General features: G+C 35.8%; 1 protein-coding gene across 2 annotated transcripts in view; it reads right to left on the bottom strand.

The window, feature by feature from the left end:
- Positions 1-27283, bottom strand: part of LOC149802253 (uncharacterized) — a 53828-nt gene extending 26545 nt beyond the window's left edge. The window contains exons 1-2 of one of the 2 annotated variants that reach the window (XM_089956682.1): positions 27253-27283; positions 7630-10290 (exon numbers count right to left, since the gene is read on the bottom strand). In XM_089956682.1, coding sequence (XP_089812808.1) covers positions 7630-10213 — 2584 coding nt within the window. In that variant the 5' untranslated portion in view covers positions 10214-10290; positions 27253-27283. Of the gene's footprint in view, positions 1-7629; positions 10291-27146 lie in introns of both variants that reach the window. The other variant, XM_089956681.1, reaches the window with a different exon arrangement.
- Position 27284: the final 1 nt, after the last annotated feature.

The raw sequence follows: 27284 nt of genomic DNA, 5'->3' as shown, positions 1-27284 counted from the left end.
CTCCAGTGACCTAGTGGTTAGAGCGTCCGCCTTGGATGCAGGAGGTCGTGGGTTCGATCCCTGGCCGAGTCATACCAAAGACATACAAAAATGGTACTAACAGCTTCCTCGCTTGGTGCTCAGCATTAAGAGGTTAGTGTTAGGACTGGTCGACCTGGTGTCAGGATAATGTGACTGGGTGGGATATTACGCTACATGTCTGCGACATGATGACCCAGTGCTAGACAACACTAAAACAGCCACAATGCAGACATTGTAGCGATATGACTGAAAATTTGTTAAAGCTACGTTAAAAATCCAAATCACACACACACACTACTTATGTTTATTCAGCCTGCCATTCGATTATTTTTTTTTACCTGTAATTCTTAAACCTGTTTACCCTGCACATTCTAATAAAAAAATAAAGTTGCTCCATTTGGTATGCCTTACATATTACCCTAACAGACAACTTTACAATGTGTGGACATTCTAATGTGTATTTCAACACCCTGTCAACTGGAAGAAAATTACCTCAGTGTAGTAGTTAATTGGTATCTTATCAAGTCACCTAAAACCCAGAGTATGGCAGTGTATAAATTATGGGATAGTTTAAGCTGATGATAACATCCACCAGAACATGGGTCCAATTACTGAGGACTGATAACAGGGCCTCTGTGTGCTACATTAGTCCAATTACTGAGGACTGATAACAGGGCCTCTGTGTGCTACATTAGTCCAATTACTGTGGACTGATAACAGGGTCTCTTTGTGCTACATTAGTCCAATTACTGAGGACTGATAACAGGGTCTCTATGTGCTACATTAGTCCAATTACTGAGGACTGATAACAGGGTCTCTATGTGCTACATTAGTCCAATTACTGAGGACTGATAACAGGGTATCTGTGTGCTACATTAGTCCAAGCTATAAATATACAAGGAACAGAGCATTTTCAGTCACACATTAAAACCAAACAAGGTGATTTCACAATCTGAAGTATCAAATCAATAAGAAAACTGATTGAAAGTAAGAGCAGATGCTTAAAGTCAAAATTTTCACTGAGGACCCTCTCCACATTAGCGCACAAAGTGGAAATTGCTCTATGACACAAAAAGGCATCTTTCCATTCAGAAAAGCAATACATTCACTTTTTGCTGCTACTTTGAGCCCTGGTATGTGGTCCTGAACTAAACTCACTGTGCTTATGAAAACCTGTCCTTTACGATCATAGCAAGCTCTCCACAAATTTTGCTCAAGGCTAATTAAATTTATTACCGTATAAACTTGCTTATAAGTTGACTGAAGAAGCAAACAACAAAAATCATGATCTGCAATACAATAATGTGTTGTTTGTTTTACTGATTAATCATACAAACTGCAGAGACCCAGATCTGCCAGAGCATTATGCAACAGTAGAGCTGGGTCTGTGCAGCCTGCAATTAGACTCATAAGCAAGTATAAATGGCATGCAACAACAAAATATCTTTTTGAAGACCTGAAATTTTTGCTAGAAACAATTAGTTGACAGAGTTCTCCCCAGGATTTTGAAACATGCAGTCTTCCTTGAAACTATTATAAAGATCCCATGGCCAAAGCACTTCTTTTAACTGCTCATAAACAAAAGTAGATCTACATAAGAAAAACTGAAGAACAGGTGAAACAATAAATCTTTTTTAATTTTGTAAAGGAAGGTGTCAAAACACATGCTTTTGATCAGAGTGAAAAGGCACTGATAATCAACCAACAAGTGTTTCCTTATCTACTGCACTAGGGTATGGCCTACATGACTTCACCTAATCCCAATGCAATCACTCGGACTCCGTTTGATAACCCAGATGCTACAAAAGTGCTTTGTTGTTGTTGTTGTTTTATGTTATAGGGCTTAACACCATTTTTCAGCACAAGACAGGCTATATATGGTGACCAGTAGAAATGGTGGAAGAAGAACTTGGGAAAACCCTGGAAAGAACAAACGACCCACTGGCATACTCTTACAAGTACCCAAACTGCTGAGCCCGAGACATGAACCACCACAGACAGAGGTGAGATGGCAGTGATCCATAAAGGTGAGCACTTTAGACCACTCAGCTACTCGGGACCCCCAAAAGTGCTTTATACAAAAAGATCAAGCAAAGAGAAGTTAACAAAACATATTGTGTATCAAGGATCCGGCTGTTGGAATTTTCATACATCAATTTAAAAATATGCTACTCTTTAAATATGAATGTCAGCATCCCAAAGACCTCAGATTCTGTGATGATAAGTAAAGTTATTGTACCCTGACCCTGGAACCCCCAAATTGGTCAACTTCTTCACCCAAGCAAAAGCCATCCACAAAATTTGGTCTGGCTCTGTGATGTTCTTCTTTGACACACTGACTCTGACCTTTTGACCCCAAATCATTAGGTTTTCTTTCTTACTTAAAATACAAGCAATTTACAATGTTTGTTTCAGGTATCTGGAATACAGTTCAAGTTAGTATATGGAAAATTCTTCTTTCAGTCACTGTGACCCTGGCCTTTGGGGCCCCAGGTGTCTGAGTGGTCAATACCAAAATACATGTATTAGGTTGACATGTGTGGGTATTGAGTCTACAATCCTTGGATGGAAATGTTGCATTTATCTCAGCACCACTTAAAGCACCTGCAAATTCATTATCTGTTATGTTGTTACTGTATAGGATGTACAATATTTTATATACACCAACTGAAAGGTGGAATTATTATATTATTTGTCCATTTTTATGTATGGCCATCTCTTTTCTATTTGGTTTCTGTCTCGTAACTTGAATTCTCCATCATGTACTAATGGCAATTTTTCTATGTAGCTTGCATTTGGTACCAAGAAGAAATCCATTTATTTTGAGGTGAAAAAGCCATGGTCGTGGTTTTGGGTTTAGTGCCATTTTTCTGCAAAAGCTAGGCAACACATGGTGGCCAGTACAACTGGTGAAAGAAGTCAAAGAAAAAAAACCTAGGTAAAAACCACCAACCCATGGGAAGCTACTGGCAAGCTTTCTCATGTACCCACAATGGTAAAGCCAGAGGCTCAAACCCATGTTGAAATAGATGAGATAGCAGTGATCGTTAAAGGTAAGCACTTTAGCACCTGTGACCCTGTACCCATGGTATGATATAATGTAAAGTGCCACTTAAAGCAACCAATAACAAGTCATGGGAAAATGACACTGTCCATTAAAAATACAGAAAAATGATATCAACCATTATGAATCATAACTGATTGGTTCAGATCAAGATAACTTGATGGACCAATCACTAATTTTTAAATTTTAACGGTATGTATTGTGCCTAAGCTATAGCTGGATCAATGGATGACACAAGATGATATCCAATGCAATGTCAGTCTATCTGATGTCTCTGATGCTCATTTACCACTCATCATTAGCTACTTATAAACTCAGATCTGCCATCACACTGCCCCTGCAAATCAGAGCCTGTGATGAACATTATTCCTTGGACTTCAAATAAACATAGCAGACCCTGATTTGCCAGTTCTTTACAAGGCTGCAGATTTAATGCCTTTCAGTCGGATGCAGACATAGACATGGTTATTATTTCCTGTGGCCTACTGAAGATGACATGATTATCACTTCCCAAATCCCCCCCCCCCCAAATCAAAATTCTGTATTTCATCTCCGGACTCTGGCAGGATGTAGAATAGGCCTGATGCAGTAACCCCCATGGCATACAAGGCATCTAATGGAGGCAGAAGCCAGTGTCTCAGTGCTTAGTTTGTCATATTTTGTGAGGGGTCAGCTACTGTAACACATCCTTAGACAAGATTCTTCAATCCAACTGCCTAGGCACTAATTAACCTACATTTGCTGATGTGCCTCCCCCCTCCAAAAAAACAACAACAACCAAACATTTTATCTTCAATCAATAGAAACTCTACTTGCAGAAAGATCCTAATGTAATATTTCTATATTTTAAAAGCATTCAAGACATACAGCATGGTAGAGTTCAGATGATTTATTATTTCTCCACACTTTGAGGTGGGGCACTTAACTAAACCCCTCCATGCTTGTTCTATGCTGGCATTCTACAGTGAGAGGTTAAATACCAAAGAAATCACCACCACAACTTGGCAGGCACACACTGTTGTCAACATTATGATTGACACTTGATAGCATATACATGAAGATCACTCATGGGGTGTGGGGCTAAACTGCAAGTTTGACCCACACCTTGAATTCATGTGCTGCTTTGCCATAAAGCATCAGACCTAAGCAAATGTATGCCAAATCATGTGTATATTTCAATCATGCAAATGAAAAAACAAAAATTCCATTCTGAGATACCTGATTTCTTTATCCAAACATTTTCGTGACAATAAGCAGTCACATATGACTTCAGCAATTCAATTTACATACATCTCTCACTCTCTCTCTAAATGGAATCTGAGGATTTGGTAAGAGAAAATCTTTGATCAGAGAAAAAGTCACTAATGCCTACTGGTGGCAGCACTTTAAGACATCTTTGATAAGTCACTACTGCCCACATGTAAGAAATAAATAGCAACAGGGCTTCCAATAACTCACAAATGTGCATCCCTGATGCAATAAAATTAAAAATGATGCACTAAAACCCCAGCCTATGAGTCCCGAAAGAATGCAATAAAAATAGATAACCAAGTCGATTTCCAACTTATAGAAAAGGTTGAGATTTCTCGAAACAGAGGTCTCAAAGATTTTCCACACCGTCTGTTGAGGTCATGCTCATTTGTTTTGCATTTTGTTCATTTCTGAGTGTAGCCTAATAAGTATAGTGCACATGATCTCAAAAGGACAAGCTAAGGATTCAAATTAAATTAGAAGATAAACCATACGATATTAAATATTACTACCATTTGTTGCTTTCACATCAAGACTTAGATAAAATGCTGTTTGCAAATCTGAATAAGAATTTCAGGGGTTAAACGCATATATGCCAGCCATTATGCTTTTGTCATAATAATTATGCCTTTTTCAATAAATTATGTTTTATGTTCTGCAGTATATGGATTACGCTGTTTTGGTAAATTAAAAAGTAAAATAAATAAAAATCAGTCAAGAGTCGTGTTTCACATTTTTAGTATCATTTCTTTAATTCGGCTCATATAAATTTGAGAATCTGCTTTAAAAACATCAGTGCTGCGTAAGCATATTCCTTGTTTTCTATTTATATCAACTGTATATGGCTCATTTTATTTCCAAGAAAACAGACAGCTTTCATCAATTTGAACTCAGCCTCACACATTCATTATATTCATAATAAAATTAGGCAGTGGACCAGTCATTGGTTTTATAGAAAATGGCATCAGATTATAAGCAAGATGCTTTATGGTGTGACCTGTGGATGTTATGCGATGGAAAATGTTAGAGCAGATGGATCTTGCAAACTTCAAACCATGTCAGATCAGAAAAAGGACACATCAACACCGCTTTACAAACTTTAAAAGAAGAATATGAGAGTAGTGTAATATGGCACTCTGGACTGAGCACATGAACGTTCTATGCAAAATTTTTAATTAAATTCATGATCATCCAGTTTTGTAATTAAGACACCTCACCCGATATTTTTGTTTTGGAGGGCGCGACGTATTAACTGTCTAAATAACACCATGGTGACAAGACTGGATGACCAAGGGATTCCATTTTGATAAAGAAGCCACTAAACATTTAAAGTCTTCTGGTGAAAACCCTATGTAAGTATGACTATTCTGACAATATTTAAGATGGCTGACATATTTATTAAGTTTCATGGCAATCATTCCAGTTGCTCAGGAGGAGTAGTTACATCAAATTTGTGCTAACAAACACTGGAAAAGATACTACATAAACTCTTCTAGCCTGTGATCACCAGAGTTACAAACCCCTTCCTGGAGCAAAAACTGCAGTAATTGCAACAGATTACTGTTAGAATTTCATGCATTTTTTCCAAAGAAAATTACAAAACAGATTATATACATAATTTCAGACAGAAATGATGTGCAAAAACGTAACCGACATAAACAAAATGCTCTGTTTTTTTAAAATAAAATACATTTTTGTGGACAAACTTGCAAAGGGGCAGTTTTATTATCTGGACAACAAGGCGTCCTATACAATGGTTATAGAGCACATGATGCCAAAACCAAATGGTGCAAACTAAACACAAATAATTGTCCTTAACTGTATGTACAAAGGAAACATCCATGTTCACATGATGGATGGACAGGACATGTGCAGTGTCCTTTCCAATCAGTCTTTTAACAGATGCCATAATCAACTTCTGCTGTCTCTGGGATATCTTGGTATTTACTCAATCACTTGGTTCAATTGGACTAAAAATGAGACCAAGAGGGTTGTTAGGTAAGCCTCTGAGGAACCACAGCGGGGAACTTAAAACTACTGAATGTAGTGAAAATCCCATTCATCAAGGATTAACTACATACATTTTAAATTAATGCTATGAGGTGCTTTATACAGTAACAAACAATAACAAAGATATACTCCAAAAATATCCACCTCTGTCTTTCTAAGATGGCAAATACATTTATCTAAATTTCTGCGTATATGTAGCAAGTGGTTGCATTTTCACTTTTAACCTGTGTGGTCCCCAAGTGTCATCCCAGATTCAGTCTCATACAAGAGCTCAAGCTCCCACATCACAAGTCATCAGCACCTTCCGCTTTATTTGATCTGATGTCTCATTGTACCACTATAGCTGTAAAATGACCACTTGAGCCAATGCAGTTGCTATCAAAAGTACATTTTTTGTTACTGTTGTAGCTGTAAAATGACCACTCCAAGCCAATGTAGTTACTATCAATAGTACATTTTTTTTACTTCTGCAGCTGTAAAATGACCACTACAAGCCAATACATAGGCTATAAATTGTACATTATTTTCCTGCTGTAGCTATAAAAAGACCACTTGAAGCCAATACATTTGCTATCAATAGTACATTGTTATTGTTGTAGCTGTAAAGGAGAGTTATACCAAAAACATGAAGTGCTGAATATAGTACAGAAGAAAAACAACTGCAAAAACAAAACGTGTCTTGTCTGCTCTGCCTGAAAATGACCCAAAACCAAACTACAGCCACCTAAGCTGCCTTTAAGGTAAGTGTAGCCAGAAGTTTCATAACCACAAGCAAAGCTATTCAAGATACTGGAGCACTGAAATACTTACAGTGAACTTCTGGGCAACTTCCATGAGGCTTAAGCTCATCATAACATGCACATGACAAAATTGTAAATAATGATGCCAGTATGTGCATACTTGAAGAGTTAGTCCCCTTTGACAATGTTGGGAACTCTCCACTTTGAAGATGCAGTCTCTCCCAATACGAATAAATTTTATAAAAGATTTGTTTCTATGACAGACTTAACACATCAAGTAAAGGATAATAAAACAAAAGATAAACATTGCAGCAACTTTTTTTAAAAAATCTTATTTTAGGTAAATTTTAGCAGGCTCAAGAAATGTTCATTCAAACCAAGAAGAAAATATGTGCTTAATAGGCATGTGCACGCACTGCATAAAAACCAGTAAATTCAAAAACTATTTAAAATATTTGATGACTGTATGGATGCAGAAGCTACCTGTAAACTGATACCAATATCTCACAAACCATACACTGCATCATGGCTTTTATACTGTACCTGTGTGAGTGGCCTCATGACGATCCAAATGGCACTTCTTGTAAAATGACATTCCACACTCTGGCACTGGACAGATATAATTTTTGGGAGCCTCCTTGTGGAACTCTTCAATGTGGGATTTAAGCAGCTTCTTAATTTTGAAGTCTTTACTGCAGCCATCAATTTCACATTTAAATGGCCGATCTTCTTGGTGACTGATTTCATGACTTTTTAACCCATGTATCGTTTTAAAGGCTTTGCTACATTGAGCACACTTGTGTGGCCTTTCATCTGAATGTAATTTTAAGTGCCTTCGCATATTGTCTTCCGTGAAAAACATTTTATCGCACTCTAAACATTTAATGTTGCGTTCCTTGTTCATTTGATGAATGTGCCGCACATGCTTTTTAAGATTGGCCTTGTAGTTTGATTTGTAGTCACACTCAGAGCATGCAAAGAGTTTGGGTTTGTCTGGATAATGGGACACAACGTGACATTTCAAAGAAGATTCATATTGGAATTCCTTATCACATTCTGGACACTTAAATGGCACCCTCCCCTGACATTCCTCCATGTGCTTTTCCAAGGGAATTTCATTGCACTTCACGTACCGATTACACACTTTACAAAACTTGCACTCACTCCTGTCTTGATGCTCTGCTGCAAGGTGTTGCTCCAAATCTTCATTTGTCTCGGCACGATGTTTGCATCGCTTACACTGAAAAATTCCATGAGTTTTCATATGATTTATCACGAGTACTCTCCTAGGTGCAGTGTACTCACATTGTTCACATTTATGAATTTTCGATGGTTTATTGGGGACTTCACCATCTGCATCCAACTTGTCAGGGTGACATTTTCGTAAATGTCTTGTGTGTCCCCCTTTGCTCCTGGATTTGTGTCCACATTCACAAATGATGACAAAATCATCTGAGGAAGCCCCCTGATCTGCATCAGGTTTGGCTGAATCAGTTCCAGTATATGCTGTAATGGGAGAATGGACTTCCTTGTCTTTAAATTCAAGCCTCTGTTCTCCTTCACAATCAATGTTTTTGTCATTAGTTTCACCTTCCTGATTCTTATCCTCATCATCTTCACTGTCTTCTTCCTCCTCCTCCTCAATACTGCTGAAACTGGAATTCAAATGAAAAGTGTCTGTACCCTCATTATGATTTTCAGTGGCAATCATTTTTCCATTTTCTACAATCCTGCTCACTGCCTCTTCACTGGTTAGGTGCTTGTTTAAATCTATATTTTCATCATCACTCTCAGGACGAGTTTTACATACTGAACTTTTTGCCTCATCCTCTAATTTTTCATTTTCAAACTTTGGTATTTTATAAATATTTTCAACAAGTTCAAGCTTTTCTTCATTCTCTTCTTTTATCTCTTTCTGGACACCTTTTGGAGACTTATGAATTTTCTTAGCTTTTATTTGACTTTTCTTTATAACCTCCTCTCCTTTCTCTGAATAGTCTTCTTTAAGCTTAGGTATCTTTTTGACCCTTTTGGGTTTAGATGGCTGTACCTCTTTTTTTTCAGAATCCTCCTCATCCACTCTGATTTTCTTTCCAGTAACTTCAGCTTTGCTTTGATCAGACTTTCTCTTTCTGCCTTTCCCTACCATATTGCTTTGAGTCACGTTGTTCTCAACTTCATCACTTTCTTTATTTTTGGTCTTTCTTGGTGTTCTTTTATTTTGTGTGGTTTCCTCTTTCTCTGTAAAAGAAATTTGCTTTCCTCTTCTCTCACTATTTCTATTTTCCTTTTGTTCACCTAATTCAGACTCCTTTTTGCCTTTTGCATTTTTAGCTGCATCTTTCTTCATCTTTTTTGTTTTTGACTCCTTCACTGGAGTTTTGGAGTCAGCTTTAGCTTTACTTTCATCCTTTGAAGTAGTTGTATTTAAATCAGTCATGCCAGGCTTTTTAACTGTCCTTTTTGGCCTGACACTAAAAGTATCAAGTTTAGATTTTTCAGCCGAACTAACTTCACTTTCTTTTTCTGAGAGTGCACTATCACCACTTAAATTGCCATTTACTTCTGTTCGTGAGTCCTTTCCTCTAGGAGATGAAGATGCTTTCCTCTTTTTCAGTGGTGTGATTCTATTTGGCGATTTATCCATTAGATGATCCTCATCTCCAATTAAACTGCTTTTCTCAGACAAAATGTCACTGAAACTGTCATTGTGGCTAGCTCTGTCAAAGCTATCATTCATGTCTTCTTTTTGCTTGCTTTTTCTTCCTCTTGGTCTACCTCTTGTGGAAGTCCTCTCTCCATCACCAATTTCACTTCCTTTCTCTGACTGAATATCACTTTGATTATCAGGCATGCTCCCACTGTGACTTCCTGTCTCAAAAGAATCATCCTGATCATGTCCTTTCTTAATCTTTTGAATGTGTTTCTTCTTTTTAGGTGGAGTTGTACTGTTGAGTTTTTCTATTTTTGCTGCATCTCCTATCTCACTACCTTTCTTACTGAGGACCTCCCTGTGGTTATCCCCGGGTAATGCTCCACAGTTGGTGGGGACCTCTTCATTGTCCTCATTGCCAATACGTTTCTTCAAGATGTCTGGCCGGCATCTGGGGTCTTTGATGGTCCTCATTGTTTTCTTCGCAATCACACCACACAGTCCATTATAACATCACATCTTTTGCCAGCTAGGTTATCCTCCAATACATGCTGAAACAGGGATATAAAAGTATAATTAACCAGCAAATCAAAGTTTATCAAGCTAGAAATGTGTTCATATGTGGCAATTAATCGGCAAAGTACACAATAAGCCTCATAAAGTTTACTGTCAAATAGAAAAAGCAAATTTTATATAAAATTTCATATGAAGCTAAGGTTAGGTCCTGAAGTGTTTCAAGAGTTGCTGTATGGAAATTGATGGGCAAAATGCCAAATCAAATAGAGGCAATAACTCTGTATTAGAGCTTTGCCAGAAAAACGATAAGAATCTAACTTGAACTGGGTCTTCCATTTTAAAGCAACACATGAAACTAAATTTTAATCCAAGAATTCCATCAAAAGTTTCAAAGCAGAAATTAGAAGAAAACGTTCTCTGTCAAGCAAGAGTCATAACTACATGTAATAAACAGTGACTAGAAAAGTGAACTTGACCTATGAGCTTTGCAACATAAAGCCTGCAACCAAATTTGATTTCAACCCTGATTAAATCCTTCAAAGATGAATAAGCAGAACAAAATTGAAAGTGTGTATATATATATATATCACATTACTTCTTTTGCAAAACTATCTACGCCAAAAAATCAGCTATTGTCAAACCATTAACTTCCCATCCATTCCTGAAAGGTACTGCTAAAGTAAACACACAGAGTGTGTGTAATATCACTCTCTGTATTACTTCCCCTGACTTAAGCTTGATTTCTTGTTGTGCATGACATCATTCCAGAAAAACCACATCATTAATTACATTGGAAGTATACTGACTCTTAAGTTGTTTCAATGGAAAATAATTATTGTTTGTGCAGTGTATGATCACTGCTTGCAATAAATTCATCTTTTAAAAAGAAAATGTTTTTTTTTCCTTATTAATTTATTAAGAAAATAAGGCACAGAAACAGATCTAGTGATAATAGCATCCAACCAGGAAGTATCATAAACAGCAGTGCAAGCACAATCCTTCTAAACACTGGAAAAAGGACTTAAATTTTAGACAATATATTAAATCCTACATTGTGTGGTGTCACCCATCACGGAGATATCTGTAGGAGAGATTGTCACAAAAAAACATACTGAAACACAACTTCAACTTTCAAATGGTACTCAAAAATACATATAAAAAATTTCATAATTCTAAATTTTGCTTTATCAATTAAACTCAAAAATAAAGCCAGCAAATATCAAGTAAAACATGTAAAAAGAGTATTTCATGAGATAAAGGTGACATTTAATGGAGTTATTTTAAAGTCCCAATGCCACTGTTACTTTGAAAAAGTCTTAAATGCCAAATCATCTGAATAATACTGAATCTTGAAAGACATTGGTCCTAAATATCGCTGGTTTCCAATAAAATCATACAATATTCACATTATCAGCAATGTAATTTCTCCCTTGATCAATGAACTCGGCCATTGTTTCACATGTGTATGAATTAATCTGATGTTGATCGGTGACATCTGTTGGAGAACCGATTTTTGTCAAAAGCTGTCAGAATGTCTTCAGCCCTACTTTGACTTTCAATGTATATTCCAGCACCTCGGCTGATGACCAATATTCCCCAAAGACTTATCAAATGCACGCTTTTTCTTCTCAGATCTGACTTTTTAAAAAAGAAGGCATGCTTCTCTTCATTCCCTCTCGAATCAATTTCTGAGCCATGTGCAAATGTTGTTGTTATTAGATTAGTCACTAACAGAACTTATCAAATGTATCACATCATTACTTTTGGAGCACTCTGGAAAAAGAAATGAATTAACTCATTAACCCTTGGCATCACGTTTACGTGGCAGGAAGTAGTAGCCTACTGCCGAGCTCTGTACTGTCAAGGTCATGTAAGATACACTAAAGTGGGTGGTATTATAGAAAGGTAGACAGATGTAGCTCTACAATGATACCAGAGAGAAAAACCTAATTTTTGTACCCGATTTTTTCCACCCAAAATTCGACCATGGTCGGAATCCAATTTAGTATCAGGATTTTAGACTTTTTGGCCTCAGATGTAAGGCAGACCAGTCTCAACTGCACACAGACAGGTGAACCTCTGCTAAAGTAGGATAAGATGGGCATTTGGAATAAAGAATGGTCTCGATACAAAAACGATGGGTCCGTTAAGCAAAATAAAAAGAAGAAATTTTACCCTTCTGCTCATGCGCGAGCAAAATAGCTGATGAAAAATGCTGTTTCTAACACAACTAGCCATTAGGTTAAAAGGAAATTACTTGGAAGTCAATGCATTAGGATGTATTCAGAAATAGGCCACAAAATGTATTTCCAACTTGCACTTCAGGCAAAAACGACAAAAACATTCAGAGGTTAATGAGTCAAGACCAATTTATGGGATTGCACCTCTTAATTCTAAAATGAATATTTAAACATTGTTTAAACATAATATATTGATTATTTCAAAGAACAGTTTATTTCAGACAGCTTTTTTAACAAATCATTTTCTTCCTTGAATTAGAGATTGGAAGAATGGTAAAATTTATGATAAAATGCGCTACATGGGTTTGAAACTTATTTTCTCCTTCTGATCTATGTATATACGATAAAGAATATATGTTAAACAAGCTAATATTGCACAAATGCATTCTCATAATTTCTTCTAACAACTGTCACCATTCAATTTTTTCCCCAATACACTATATTGCCTGTATGTAAAGCATCAGTAGTTTTAATTTCTAAATGATCACAATTCATTTCATTTTCAATAGCAAATTTTGCAAGCAATAATATATTTATCGTATATACTCGCTTATAAGTCAAACCGACAACAAAAAAGATAATGATCTGACATTGCAAAATGTGCCTGTAGATCAGGGTATATGTTGTTTCTTCTACTGATTTTTCCTAACAAACTGCAGAGACTAAGATCTGCCATCACATAATGCACCACAGATCTGGGTCTGTGCAGTTACAGTTGGACTTGACTTATAAGCAAGTATATGTGGGATCTTTGTTCTCAAACTATGATGTCCTTTAAAAGTTACTGAGCTGGGATGAGATTAACATACACAGCAGCTCAGTAACATGAGTGTCCAATTCTTTAATCCAATGGTCGTGGATTCAATACCTGCCTAGGTCAGCTGCCTTAGTGTATCCTTAGGAAAGGGACTTAACTCCTATTTCCTCAGCATGCTATAACCAATATTGTGTTAAACGTTGCCATTAAACCAACAGATCAATTGATTTGGCAGCGGAATAAAAATGATCTCAATAACTGCTTCATGCTGCAACATTCACTCAACATATACAATGTCTGTGTACTGGACAAGAGGAATATATGATCAAAGAGCTGTACAAATTTGATGAATTTTTAAATATTCATTCGATTATATATGAACTTGTGACAGGACTTTTTTTTATTCTATGTAACGACCCTTACGTGGCTGTTGCATTGGGTTTCATGCCATTTTCCAGCACATGATAGGCTTTATACAGCAGCCAGTATATCTGGTGGAGGAACAACCCAAGAGAACCTTGGGAAAAACCACCAGCCACACTTGGGAATGGATATTTAGCTATGTAGCAGTGCAAGAAAATACACACCAACCCACATATTCTCATACATTCTCAAATTTTTGTTGATTACTTGGAGATAGCTATGTAAAAAATATTTTGTTTTACAAAAGCTGAATAACCCAACATTTCACAAGCATCCATCATCTAATGATACCAAGCATTACAATTACACACAATATACTGGATCAGACCACAAACAAATGGGGAAGTCACTTCTCCCTCCACATACACACAAATTTGATGTAAACATTAAAAGTAAAATGTAAATATAATTTTTGTGTGCAGATATATATTTACTGAACTAGTATATCAAGAAAAATATTACTGTGAACAAAAAAAAATAATTTTTTGATGATCTACAACAAAATGATCCACCCATGTTTTGAAATTAAAGACTATGGCATTGCATGTTTTTTTTATATTAATAAAATGGTGCTGCTTTGTACTAGCATGCTAATAATAGTGAATAAATGGTGGCTTGGTAACTCAGAATTCAAGTTGCACTATATGCAAAATGGCTGAACTTGATCACACTGTCAATTTAATCAAGAAATAAAGTAGACTGGTCCTATTTGGGCATCCTTGAATGTTATCATATATTCTCACTTATAATTCAAGTCAAACTGTAAACAACACAGGCCCTGATCTGACATAGCAATATGCACCAGCAGATCAGGGTCTATGTATTTTGTTCTACTTATTACTCCAAATAAACCGCACAGATCCAGGTCTTCTGACACATTATGCAACAGCAAATCTTGGTCTGTGCAGTTTGTAACTGGACTCATAAATGGGTATTAACAGTACCATGGAGTCAACTATGCACGTTTCTGGCTATCCCTGCACGTAGTTTAGCACATTGTCCTTTGGAATAAAACAATTTATAAAGGAAGGTGGTCATCTATTCAAAATTGTAGTTTATTAGCTCACCATGCCACATAAAACCACCCATGAAAAGCAGTGGATGATCATGATGCAATGGGTCAATCTAGTTCTTATGTCCATCAGCTGATGTTCAAATAAAGGCAATCACAGGTAATAGATAAATGGGTGTCTTTATAGCATCTAGGACCCAGCTGTGAATTTGCTACACTAGGAAATGTTAAAACCTTGAGGTGGAGCTTCATGGACCTCACAGACTCAAGGAAAAAGTGGTAAGAAGTAAGAGGGAATGTCTCAAAGCCATATTTCATTGTAGGCCATCTCCAAATCAGTAGTCTATGTTGAAAATTACCAGCCAAACACTTGGCTGAATGCTATCAAAACAAAGTTTTAAAAAAAATGATCCAATAAATTCTTAAATGACATAGGTGACTAGAAAGAAGTATTACAATTTACAATACTCCATCATAATGCTATCCATTACATATACCACATTATAGTAAACATACCTTATAATGAAGTATGGCACATTGTACATATAATTTCAACTCTACATAATGAAATGAGATTCAAGCCCATACATTATAACAGGAATGGTGTTATAATAAAGGGCAATATAGTGAGGAAGTACAATAAAGATATATCAAATTCACACTAAAAAAAAGTCACAATTTACATTAAAACAAATTCTTCAGTACAGGGGTAGAAAAGTTCCTTGGCAACCATTTTTCCCCTCGATTACAAAAAACTCAGCTGGACATCTGAAAAATATTTTTTAAAAAAAAACAATCCAGTGATAAACATTTAAAAATTTACTTAACAAACCAAGGTGCCCAAATTAGTTTCATATAATTCTAAAGTTGAGTTTTGGGTGATTTATGTTGATCTACTAATCATTATTCATTACATAATCATTATTACATTATTCATTACATAATCACAGTCCATGCTTCCAGCCCCTAAGGAAGAACTCTTAAATTAAAAGACTTGTGAATGTTTCTCTTCTGTCAATACCAACATGGTAGTGGGCTTCTTTCACTTTCATTTTGACACACTCTTTACCTATAATCAAGCACATGTATTGTATTTTTGTATTGGTTTGTTAAAGAAATAGTCCACTCCAGACTAGCTACAAAATGCACAGCCTTCTCTTATGGCACATGGCAACTACATTTTTGCCTTATGGCACATGGCAACTAAACATTTGCCTTATGGCATATGGCAACTAAATGTTTGCCTTGTATCACCTGTTCACCTTAAGTCATGACAAGCAGGCATTGGCTTGTACCTCCTAATACAGTAAATAGGGAACAAGTGCCACATTATACACAAGATAAGCCCACATTACTTGCATTCTTTATGGGATGGAAACGAAAGTTTAAGTTCAACTAGAACATAACGATTGTCTCTGAACAAACCACATGCCTACAGTATTATCAACATTTCATTTTGTCGGTTATGCAAGCTTCAACAAGAGCATTACAAATGACATGATACATGATTCCCTGTCAACATAAAGTAAAGTAAACCCGTGTTTCTTTCTTGTTCAAAAATGAAACTGAAGGACAAAATTCAAACTAAATAAAAGTCACTGTCACCTTCAAGCCACCAAGAATTCTATATTGGGCAAAGTGAAACACCTGTACTACGTTTATAGGATGTATAGAAGTTCAGTTATTGCAAAGAAATTCAGTGGAAAAAAATCTTTTATTAAAACTGACCCTCATTAATGCCTCCAACTTCCAAAACTGATAGGGCACCTTTTAAGGTACAAGGGTTATGGGATATTCTCTCAAAAAATGTCAGTATGACCCTGAGAATCTTTGAAAGAAAGGAACAGTATATGATCCAAGATCAGGTTAGATATAATGAATGGGAAGTGATCAAAGATACCTTCTCCATCTAACATGTGTGCATAAAGATCATTAATTGATATTTGTTCTTGTGCATTCAATAACATGATATGCCAGAATGTGTGCGTTTGTGTGTCTGTGTGTCTAATTGGATTTTTAACATAGCTTTAAAAAATTTCAGTCATATCGCTATGTCTGCATTGTGGCAGTTTATAGTGATGTCTAGCGCTTAAGCATCATGCGGAAGACATGTGGCATGACGTTTCACCGTCACATTATACGGACACCAGGCCTGACCGGTCATAACACTAACCTCTTAATGCTGAGTACCAAGCGAGGCAGTTGCTTGTACAATTTTATAAATCTTTGGTACAACTCGGCCAGGGTTTGAACCCACAACCTCTGTAACCAAGGTGGATGTTCTAACCACTTAGGCCACTGGAGATATGCCAAAAGGAATTTTAAAAAAAAAAAAAATTTATGTTCTTGTTTTCTTAACTTCAGATGATACTAGTGCTATTTTTGAATGATTCTACCTACCTCTACCCAATTATTTTGACTTATTGCTAGGAGAGGCTATTTGTGCAAGTTGTCGCAATTCAACCTCAAAAAATGTTTCACAGTGAAACCTCTTGGGACCACCTAAATATTTTAGTTTTGATTAGTTTACAGTTTACTGAGGTAATGCAGATGTGAAAGAGAGACTCTAATTATGAGCATCAGTGTATGTATGTGTAACAGTGCATGAAATCTGTTGAGGTACTTTTTCTTTTAAAATAGTTGTACTGAAAGAATAGTTAGCTGAAAAACACGTTCCTTGCAAAATTCACATCCAGCCACAAAAATACAGTTGTTCCACATTAAAATACAGTCCTTGTCACAAGTAAGACATGAAGAATGAGATATTTATAACTTTAATAAACAATCATTACAAAGATGAATGATAATCTACATTGTTTAAAAATTCTGTATTCATAATGTTCACAGTTCAAAGCTTGGCATGAGCAGGGCATGGGGCCGTTTCTCTTTCTTCTTACATCTTCTTGTAACTAATGTGTCTTGTACTAACAACTCTGGTTCTTGTACTGAAGCCAAATAACACTCATCAATAGTGATCTAAAAATGACTTTTACAGTACTGCTTTGTCAATCTCTGTCAGTAAAGGATCAAAAGTGAGGCCACATGGTCAAATAAGGCCTGATATTCAATTTTAAAAAATACAAAACAAGCAAACAATATTCTATTGATTGTGTATTCCTGTGCTTCTTACGTTTTTTGGTGGGGCAGCAACACTGATAAGGATTGTGGTGTTAGCCTCACAAACCACTAAATGCTGAAAAACCACGTGGGCAGGAAATTTCAAACGATTAAGGCTGACCTGGCCTTCCACTTAAAAACAACATCGTGATCCAATTTTGTGCCATGATCCAAAGGTTAAGAAATAGTGGTGTATAAAAAATGAATAGCATCAGCAATTAGATAATAAACAGAGAAACAGTCTGAACTACAAACAATTAGATAATAAACAGAGAAACAGACTGAACTACAAACAATTAGGTAATAAACAGAGAAACAGTCTGAACTACAAACAATTAGGTAATAAACAAAAATAGTCTGAACTACAAACAATTAGGTAATAAACAGAGAAACAGTCTGAACTACAAACAATTCGGTAATAAACACAGAAACAGTCTGTCTTAAATGGCTGAACTACAGACACTTAGTTATTACTAAGCCACCTTAAAAGAGCAGGTCCTACTGTTGGCCCTATTCTGTGTCAACACTTGTCAAATATTGTGTTCTTAGGACATTTTCCAGGTCTGTTTCGCAGATCAGTCCACTACACTACTTGCTAAACATAATTAATCTGTTCCAGGATGTGTCAGGAATTTAGAAGTCAAAATATATTTCAAAGCTTGAACTGAGTTTCAATCTTATGGGAGGTTTTTTTTAAAGCATAACATTGAAATTAGGGATCAAAATTTGTTTTGGTACTTTGGGTTAAGTGGCTTCAGTTTACAAGGAAAAAAATTACGATATGAATTAAAGGAAAATGGTACTGGTTTTGGTTCTGAGGAGTTCCACCATATTAATATTTCATATTTTCTTCCTTGTTTTACAAAGTTTGGATCTTTAACAAATGTAGCAATTGCTAGTTATAGGTCCATCTATGAAATTATTAACTACTAAATACACAAGACTGTTCCTTTCCCTAGCCTGTCACAGTGACATGCATTCTGAATCCACGCTACACATTACTTCACATCCAATTTTCATGTGCAACTTTTTTAGGATATGACAGCAGTGTCTATTTTTGGTAGAATCAATGACTGCCAAAATTTACCAGTCCTTCTGTCAAGGAAAAAAAGGTCTTTTAAAATCATATCAGTGGGCAACAAAGTTAAATTCAATCTGCACACATGGTCTGATAATAAGCCTAAAATCTGCTGTTATGCATGACCAGGAGGAAATCATTTGTGGACTGGCGTGGCATAATGGGGAATATAACACTCAGTTGACTCCGGGAAGCAATTAAACTTTTCTGGCCCCTAGTTCACCTGTGGCTGTCAGCTTAATAGGCAAAAACAAGCAGTTGTCTGTGAATGTATCAAGGTGTTGGTTCTGGAAAAATGTTTTCCAATGCTGTTTCTTGCATATGTTACAAAAACATTTTTTTATAGTTTCTCTAATGTTCACATTTTCATCCATATCTGATGCCACATTAGTCCAATACTGAATAGACCCAATGCCAGAATGCTTTTGATCCAAGTTCCTCTGTTTTTGGTAATGGCAACAGTATTTGATGGTGAAACTTGGGTGAAAAGGTTTTCAAGCTAGAACCATTTCTTTCAAATCTGATCAACATCTGTAAAGAACTTGTTCAATCTATGTTTAGCAGTTTTTGAAAATAAGTCTTTTAAGTGATTTTTTACTTTATCAATGGTAAATCAGCAATATATAAACTTTATACCAATTTCTGAGAAGTCATTCTTGGTCACAGATGCTGCAAAGGAAACCTTTTATCTTTGGGGGTCACAGACTGCAATGCTAATGCATTACTGTTTTCTTCCAGTTGTCTAAATACACGTAAAACCCATTATAACGCGATGCTCATGGTCTAAAGAATAACACTGAGATACAAGTGGAATTGCGTGAACAAATTTTTCGAAAATCTTCCCCACAGAAAATGTGCATTGAAATTTCAATGTCACTAGTTTTAATTAACCTCTTGATCATATATCACAATATGTTTTAGAAAATTTCAGAAGTTAAAGCAACATTAAATGCAGTGATGGGATTAAAAATCTGCTAGGGATATGAATAATCGACTTTTCTAAGAGCACATATTGAAGATGTTAAAAAGAGACGTTGCCTTAAATTAAACAATGACAGACACTGTGCCATCATTTTATAAGCAGAATCACATTATAACGAATTGTATTATAATAGGTTTTACCTGTAATAGTGTCAGCCTGATAGACTGCAAAACCCTTCAAAACAGGACACTCTGCCAAATTTGGTAAACACTGATCCATTTTAAGTTTAAACAAGAATGATGGTCAACAGATGCAGGGTTATATCATAAACTCACATAGCCTAATGCCAAATAAGCAAAATACGCCAATTTCAACGTGTCATATTAAAATGGTACAGTAGAGGATCAATCAAACTGGAAAGTGCCATTTATGATGTGAACAATTTGTAAAACCCTGATAATACACATACCCAGTTCACTGCAATCAGTTATATGGAATATAAGTTCTGGTTCAGAATGCAAGGTCAACTGTATTTTTAACACAAGTGACCTTGAACTTGAAAGTGTACATGGGTTTTAACTAGGGCCTAACCAGAAATCGCCTCGGCCGATTATCCCATTTTTCGGTACTATTTGGAAGTATTCGCCTCGGCAAATAATACGCGCACAAATGGTTACAAGTAAAATAATTCAATAAATATCGAACTTTTAAAAAAAAAGTTTTTTAATACATAATAATTTAGTTAAAAATAAATTATAATTACACAAACAGTTAAAATTTAAAGTTTAAGCTTTGCATACGATAATGAAACAAACGGTACTCTCCGGAGTCGCACCTATTACTTGGTTCGTGTCTGGATCTGGCAAATAGTACATCCAAATACTCGGATTTGGTACTCGGTGAAAATTATCTACTCAGTTAGGCCCTAGTTTTAACTTCAAAATGTTGTTTACAATTGTTGTGTTAACATTTATTAAGAAACTCAAGTTGTCATCAAAATGACAGAAATACAAGAGTACCTGTTATCTATATTTTTTGTAACTCCTGGCATATGATTTTGTCTAATCTTTGTAATTTTTGTTCATGGCTATAAATTGTAGTTATTATTTTAAGTGGACATTTCATACAAGCAAAGGTCCTATCTTAAGATATTAAAAAACATGAAATTGAACAGAATTTATAAATATATGCTAATGTGTTGACAATTACTAAAAATATAATTATTGTAAATATGTTCACAAGATTGGGACTTTTTCCCATTGGACAGGTTGGTCATGTTGCATCTTGATAGAATTAAGTTAATTCCAACTGGATGGTTTAAATCAGGTGAGTTCTTCTATGATGTTGGAAATTTGTGATTTTTTATGTATACAGTAGTTATAATATGCATGTATTAACTTTCTTGCCTGTACAGTAGAACTCTGATTATCCATCAGGGTGCAGGATAGAGAACATGATGGATACGAGAATAGATGTATAATAGAATATGTACATTAAAAATATTATACAATAGACTGGGTCAGCAAAAACCCATAATATCTATATATGTACATATACCTGTTTTTAATATTCTAATGCACAATACCCTTACGGTTAACAGAGACTGATGGTCAATATGGTGACCGATAATCGAAGTTCTACTGTATATAAGTAGCTTGGACTGGGCCATTTTCTTATTCTTCTGATGTTCTGTTATAACAGCAACATTTTATGTTGTATTTAGATATTACTTGCAAGACAAAAACATTTGTTTGGATTATTCACTGGAAAAGGAAAGTGCCCATTGGACTATGATATTATTTGGGAACTAATGTGAATTATTTAACAGTGTTCTGGACAACATCATTTTGACATCACAATTCCTGGTGGACCAGTACATTTCAGGACCTGAAATTTATGCAAAACATATCATTCCTTTGGATTTTAATTTAACCTTTTCAGGACTGTTTTGGAATCAATTCTTAATACTTTAAGCTCCTCTTGAATTATCATTTTATATGCATTGAAAATTCAAGTTTGTTAAGTTTTACAAAACTTGCTGGTTTTGCTTCTTTCTCTGACTTAGTTTATGGTCACAGAGTCATAACAGACCTTCAAAACCTGAAACTGTACTGGCAGACTTTCCTGGAATTCAAGATAAGACTATGGCTTCCTTTTAACTGTTAAGTGTTGAGACCATCCCCATTATTCTTTAGCATTAACACGATTTTCAAATTAGCTGGTGACACAAATACTGGATGTCAGCTCGGCACTATTTTCATTTAAGACAAAATTTTTAGAATTTGGCATCATTCAATGGAAACCATATGACTTAATGATCATCCAGTGAGAACAATATTTTTAAGAGAGTTGTCATGGCAGCTCTATTGGATGTATGACTGGAACCATTTTCATTCAGCACCAACTAGGTCTCATCAAATGTCTAATGGTGAAAACCCCATGCTGATACAGACACCTATTTGGAGAGGAGTAGATACAACAATAGTTTCATGACGACTGCTGTGGCAGCCAAACTATAGACATCAGATCATAACCATTTTCATTCAGGACATCATAGGAAGTCTTCTGGTGGAAACCCCATACCAATTTGTCTTTCTATTCAAGCATGATTTTGATAATAAGATTTTTAAGATGCATTCAATGGTGGCCGTATCAGATGTCACATTGGCACCATTTTTTTTTAGCACCATCTAGTCATAAGTCTTTGAGAGAAAAACATGATGTTCATATGACTATCCATTCAGGAACTGTAGCAACTAATAAGTTCAAAATGGCGACTGTGGCAGTCATAATGAACATCATATTGGTACTAATTTCATTAAGGACCAACTAGACATCATAAGTCTTTTAGTTAGACCCTCCTCTTGATATGATCATCCAATCAGGAGAAACAATACGAATTTAAAAAGGCCACTGTGGCATCATATTCATTTAGGACCAACTAGACATCACAGGCCTTTTAGTTAGACCCTCCTCTTGATATGATCATCCAATCAGGAGAAACAATATGAATTTAAAAAGGCCACTGTGGCATCATATTCATTTAGGACCAACTAGACATCACAAGTCTTTTAGTTAGACCCTCCTCTTGATATGATCATCCAATCAGGAGAAACAATATGAATTTAAAAAGGCCACTGTGGTGGGCATACTGAATGTCAGATTGGCATCATTTTCATTTAAGACCAACTAGACATCATAAGAAGTCTTTTCGTGAACACGCTATGACCATCCAGTCAGGATGAGTAGCAATAATAGTTTCAAGATAGCAACCATATTGGGATGACTATGTGTAAAGTTTCAAGGCAATCATCCAAGTAGTTGGAATTGATAAAAATCAATGCTAATAGATGGACTGATAATAGACAACAGACCATCCCATAAGCCCTTCTGGATTTTGACCAGCTGAACTAATAATTGCTCAAAAGTGATTTTAAAAGTTAGGGGTCACTTTCTGAAGGAAAAAAATAAGTTTTCATCCTTGATTTTTTAGGAAAGCAGCTATTCCGCAGGCCAATTTCATTGATGTAAATGGCTATGACTACATAAAGTCATATGTATTGTTTTCTTAGGCAATTTTTTCCTCACTCAAAGAGGTTTAATACAATCAGAATGGGACGACACAACTTCGATACTGTTTTTAAAAGCCCTTTGCTATGCCACTAGTTCCAGATGTTTGTTTACACAAACAGGAAACCCAGGTGTTTACTCAACAGGTAAGGAAACTATTTTAGTTAACAACTTGCACTGTTCATAACCTTACAATCATAGAACAGCCAATTACCTTGACAATCAAGTTGAACCAATAAACCAAGTCCATGTAAAAAAAAGTAACAGATAATTGGAAGCAACCCTGAACTTTCACAATGAAATTAAAATAATTCCTGTTGTCCTCACTTTAATGGTGGTCTGTAATATTCATAATACGGTAGTCAAAATCTAGCATTTGCAGACTCGCCAAGCTAAACAGCATCATAACAGACAACTAATTTGGAAACTTTATCAAAATATTAAAAAAGTGTATGTTGAAAGGGGCTGACACAGTTTATCGAAATCTATAATGACCAGTTTCTTTTTTATTTCAAAATTTTACTGAATGGCCATACTGGGTGCAAGATCAGTATCAATTGTACGCTGATGACACCCAAATATACAAATCTAGCCACCCAACTGAAGTTGATGCTACCATCCAAGGTGTAGAGAGGTGCATTTCTGATGTGAAATCATGAATGACATGTAACAAGCTGCAGATGAATGATGATAAAACTGAGGCCATTCTGATCACAACAAAAAGAAAATCTCATTCACATCCTTTACCTCAAACAATAAATATCAGCAACGCCAACATTAAATTCACACAATCAGTACGAAACCTAGGTGTTACTCTGGACAGTACTCTCACATTGCACCAACATGTCATGAACATATGCAAGGCTGCTTATCTTGAGCTGAGACGCATCAGCTCAATTCGCAAATATCTTTCAGTTGATGCCACTAAAACACTTGTGTGTTCATTAGTACTTTCAAGACTGGACTATTGTAACTCAATTCTGTCTGGTTCATCTCATTATCTACTCCAGAAACTTCAAAACACAGCTGTTCGGATCATACTTAGAGTACCACGATCAGAGCACACCTCCCCACTGCTCTGTACCCTATACTGGCTATCCATTTGATCCAGAATCAAACACATAATTTGTTCCCTGTGCTACGTTTCACTGTTGGACTCTAGTCCAACATACCTATCCGACCTCACCCATGTGTACACACCAGCAAGATACTTACGCTCCTCTTCTGACAATCGTATACTCATTATTCCAACTATGAAAACAAAGTCATATGGACAGCGTTCTTTTGCATACCAGGGTCCAGCAACGTGGAATGAAGTGCCCACTGAACTTAGACACAAAGACATAGTGATCACATTCAAGAGGGCTCTCAAAACTCACTTACTTCGACTGCAAGAACAAACTTAAAGACCTAATAATGTTTCCTACCTGAAATATTCTCATCATGTTTTTTATTTTTTAATGTTTTTCTAATTACACGGTGTTTATTTTTGTAATAATATTATTATGTTTTTTTATCTTATAGGTGTTGTCTAATGATGTAAAGCACTCAGAGCTTCTAAAGATAAGGCGCTATACAAAGTCCTCATTATTAATTTCCATTTGTGACCAACTTGACATGACAAGCAGTACTTTGGTGAAAACCCATGTTTAAAAGGCCATCAATTTCAACAGAATAGCAGATAACAAGTTTTTCAAGATGCCTACTGTGATAGTTACATAGGAGGCAAGGTCAGTACCATTTCATTTAGTTCCAACAACATAAGAAGTCTTTTGTTGAAAACCTTATGTTACCATCCATCTGAAAACAGTAGCAAGATCTGCATGAAGGCCACCACAGTGACCATATTAGTTCATCGTCATATTAAACTAAGACAAACTAGACACCATAAGAAGTCTTCTTTGGTTCACAAGCTGTTTCTGTAAACATCCGACAATAGGCAAACAATATAAAATGTATCTGTATTTGACCATCCAATCAGGGCAAGTGATGAATTTTCAAGAATGTCATCATGACAGCCACAGTCTCAATCAAGACAAATTAGACATCATAAAATGTCTATCAGTGAAAACACCATATTAATACACACAATGTTTTCAAGACTAGAAGTATTAACAATGTTTTCAAAATAGCTGCAATGATGGTCATATTGTATGTCTAATGGATACCATTTTAATTTAGGACCAACTAGACATCACAGGAATTCTGTTCATAAAAAACCCACACTGACATATCATCATTCAGAAGAACTAGTGTTAACAAGACTTCCCACAACATTTTCTGGTATAATATTGAATAAATGTTTTTCTTTCGAGTTTCCAGTACAAAATACAATCCACAGAAAATGAAGAATTTCATTTTGGGATTTTAAAAAAAAACTTATTTCACTCACATTCTGGAATCTCACAAATCCATGGTAGAGTGTCAACTCACAGCTCTGCATTTTTAGGGCACCAGAAAATACTAAATTAGCACACACAGACACACATATATATATACTTTCTAAACATAACATTTTGACCCCAAAAATGAAACATTCTCTATTTCGGACCAAACATCAATGAGTTCAGTTTGGGAAGTGAAAGGAGTAGGTGACAAATATCGGCATGGTAAAGGTACCTTTCTTCTCCTCACATGTTTATGCTAAATTTCTGAGACAAGGCAACTACTATGTTTTACTCTACTGTGATCTGTGTTAAAAAGAGAAAGTAAACAAGCCCATAAGATTGTCAAAAACTGAATTTTGTTACCAAAATCTTAACAAATCACCATGGTAACCTGAAAATTAATGTCTATGTATAGCTGGTCAACAACTTACTGCTAAGTATTGATATTTTTAAAAAAAATTGCCAATAACAAATAAATAAAATACACAATTTATAGGTAACTATCAAAAGTACACAAATTTTAGAAAATAGTACCTCAAATAGTAATCAACCTCCAGATAAACTTTTGTACTTCAAACAGAAAGGTAGTGTGAAAACACCTATCTCAGGTCTACCTATATAAATGTCTAGACACCTTGATGACCTATCCCTAATACCCTGTACACAGGAACTTGCAAATCTTTAGAAATACACATTATTTGTAAAGGGGCACAAATGGCCCATGTATAGTTTGCCTTAATGCCAAATTACCAGTAAAATGAGGTAGCAGACATAGTATACATGTACATTTATGTACGAGCTTGACATAACTGGCTACTAGATAAATACAGCCCAGTTTACAAGGCGCACAGCAGATCTATACCATTGTGAATTTATAATTAGTCCACAACTCCCCAAGTTTGTGGCTGTAACTGCGAGCTCGAGAACAATTCCTGCTCAGGTAAGTAAGCAACTAACAGTCAACAGGAATACAATTAATTCATTGATAGCGACGCTCAACAATGCAGTGATAGACGGTTTCAGCTAGTCAATGAATGACCCCGGTTTCGGCGACACACATGAATTACTACGATGCGAACTTCAGTGCAGTGGCCGAGGTCAGTGTCACTGCAAAATGCACAGAAATCGAACTATCTTCCTCAAAGCGTATAAAAAATCTATATTGCATATTTTCTCTAAACAGGGCAATTTATGCATATCAGATTTCCATGTCTGCAGTAATGAACCGCTACAATCTCTCAACGAACAAACCACTAAATGGTCTCCTGCAAACTCAACAGCAGAGGCCCGTGTTGATTGAAACAGGTTGAAAATGCCTCGAAAACAAGCTTAATATACCCCCTTTCTAGCCCTATATCTAAACAAGTAAATGCATAGTAAGTCACCTTAGGATCTCCGCTATTCTACTAATAGGTCATCAGGCTTGTAAACTCCTGGCTGGTGCAACAAAGTTGGAAAATAGACGATGTATATACAACAAAATACACATACCTTCTCCCATGGCTAAATATAGCAAATCAATG

Source organism: Sinohyriopsis cumingii, chromosome 4, assembly GCF_028554795.1.
Source record: "Sinohyriopsis cumingii isolate HCF-2022 chromosome 4, ASM2855479v2, whole genome shotgun sequence".
NCBI lineage: Eukaryota > Metazoa > Mollusca > Bivalvia > Unionida > Unionidae > Sinohyriopsis > Sinohyriopsis cumingii.
Note: the sequence above shows the minus strand (reverse complement) of the source record. Positions and strands in the feature narration are given on the sequence as shown.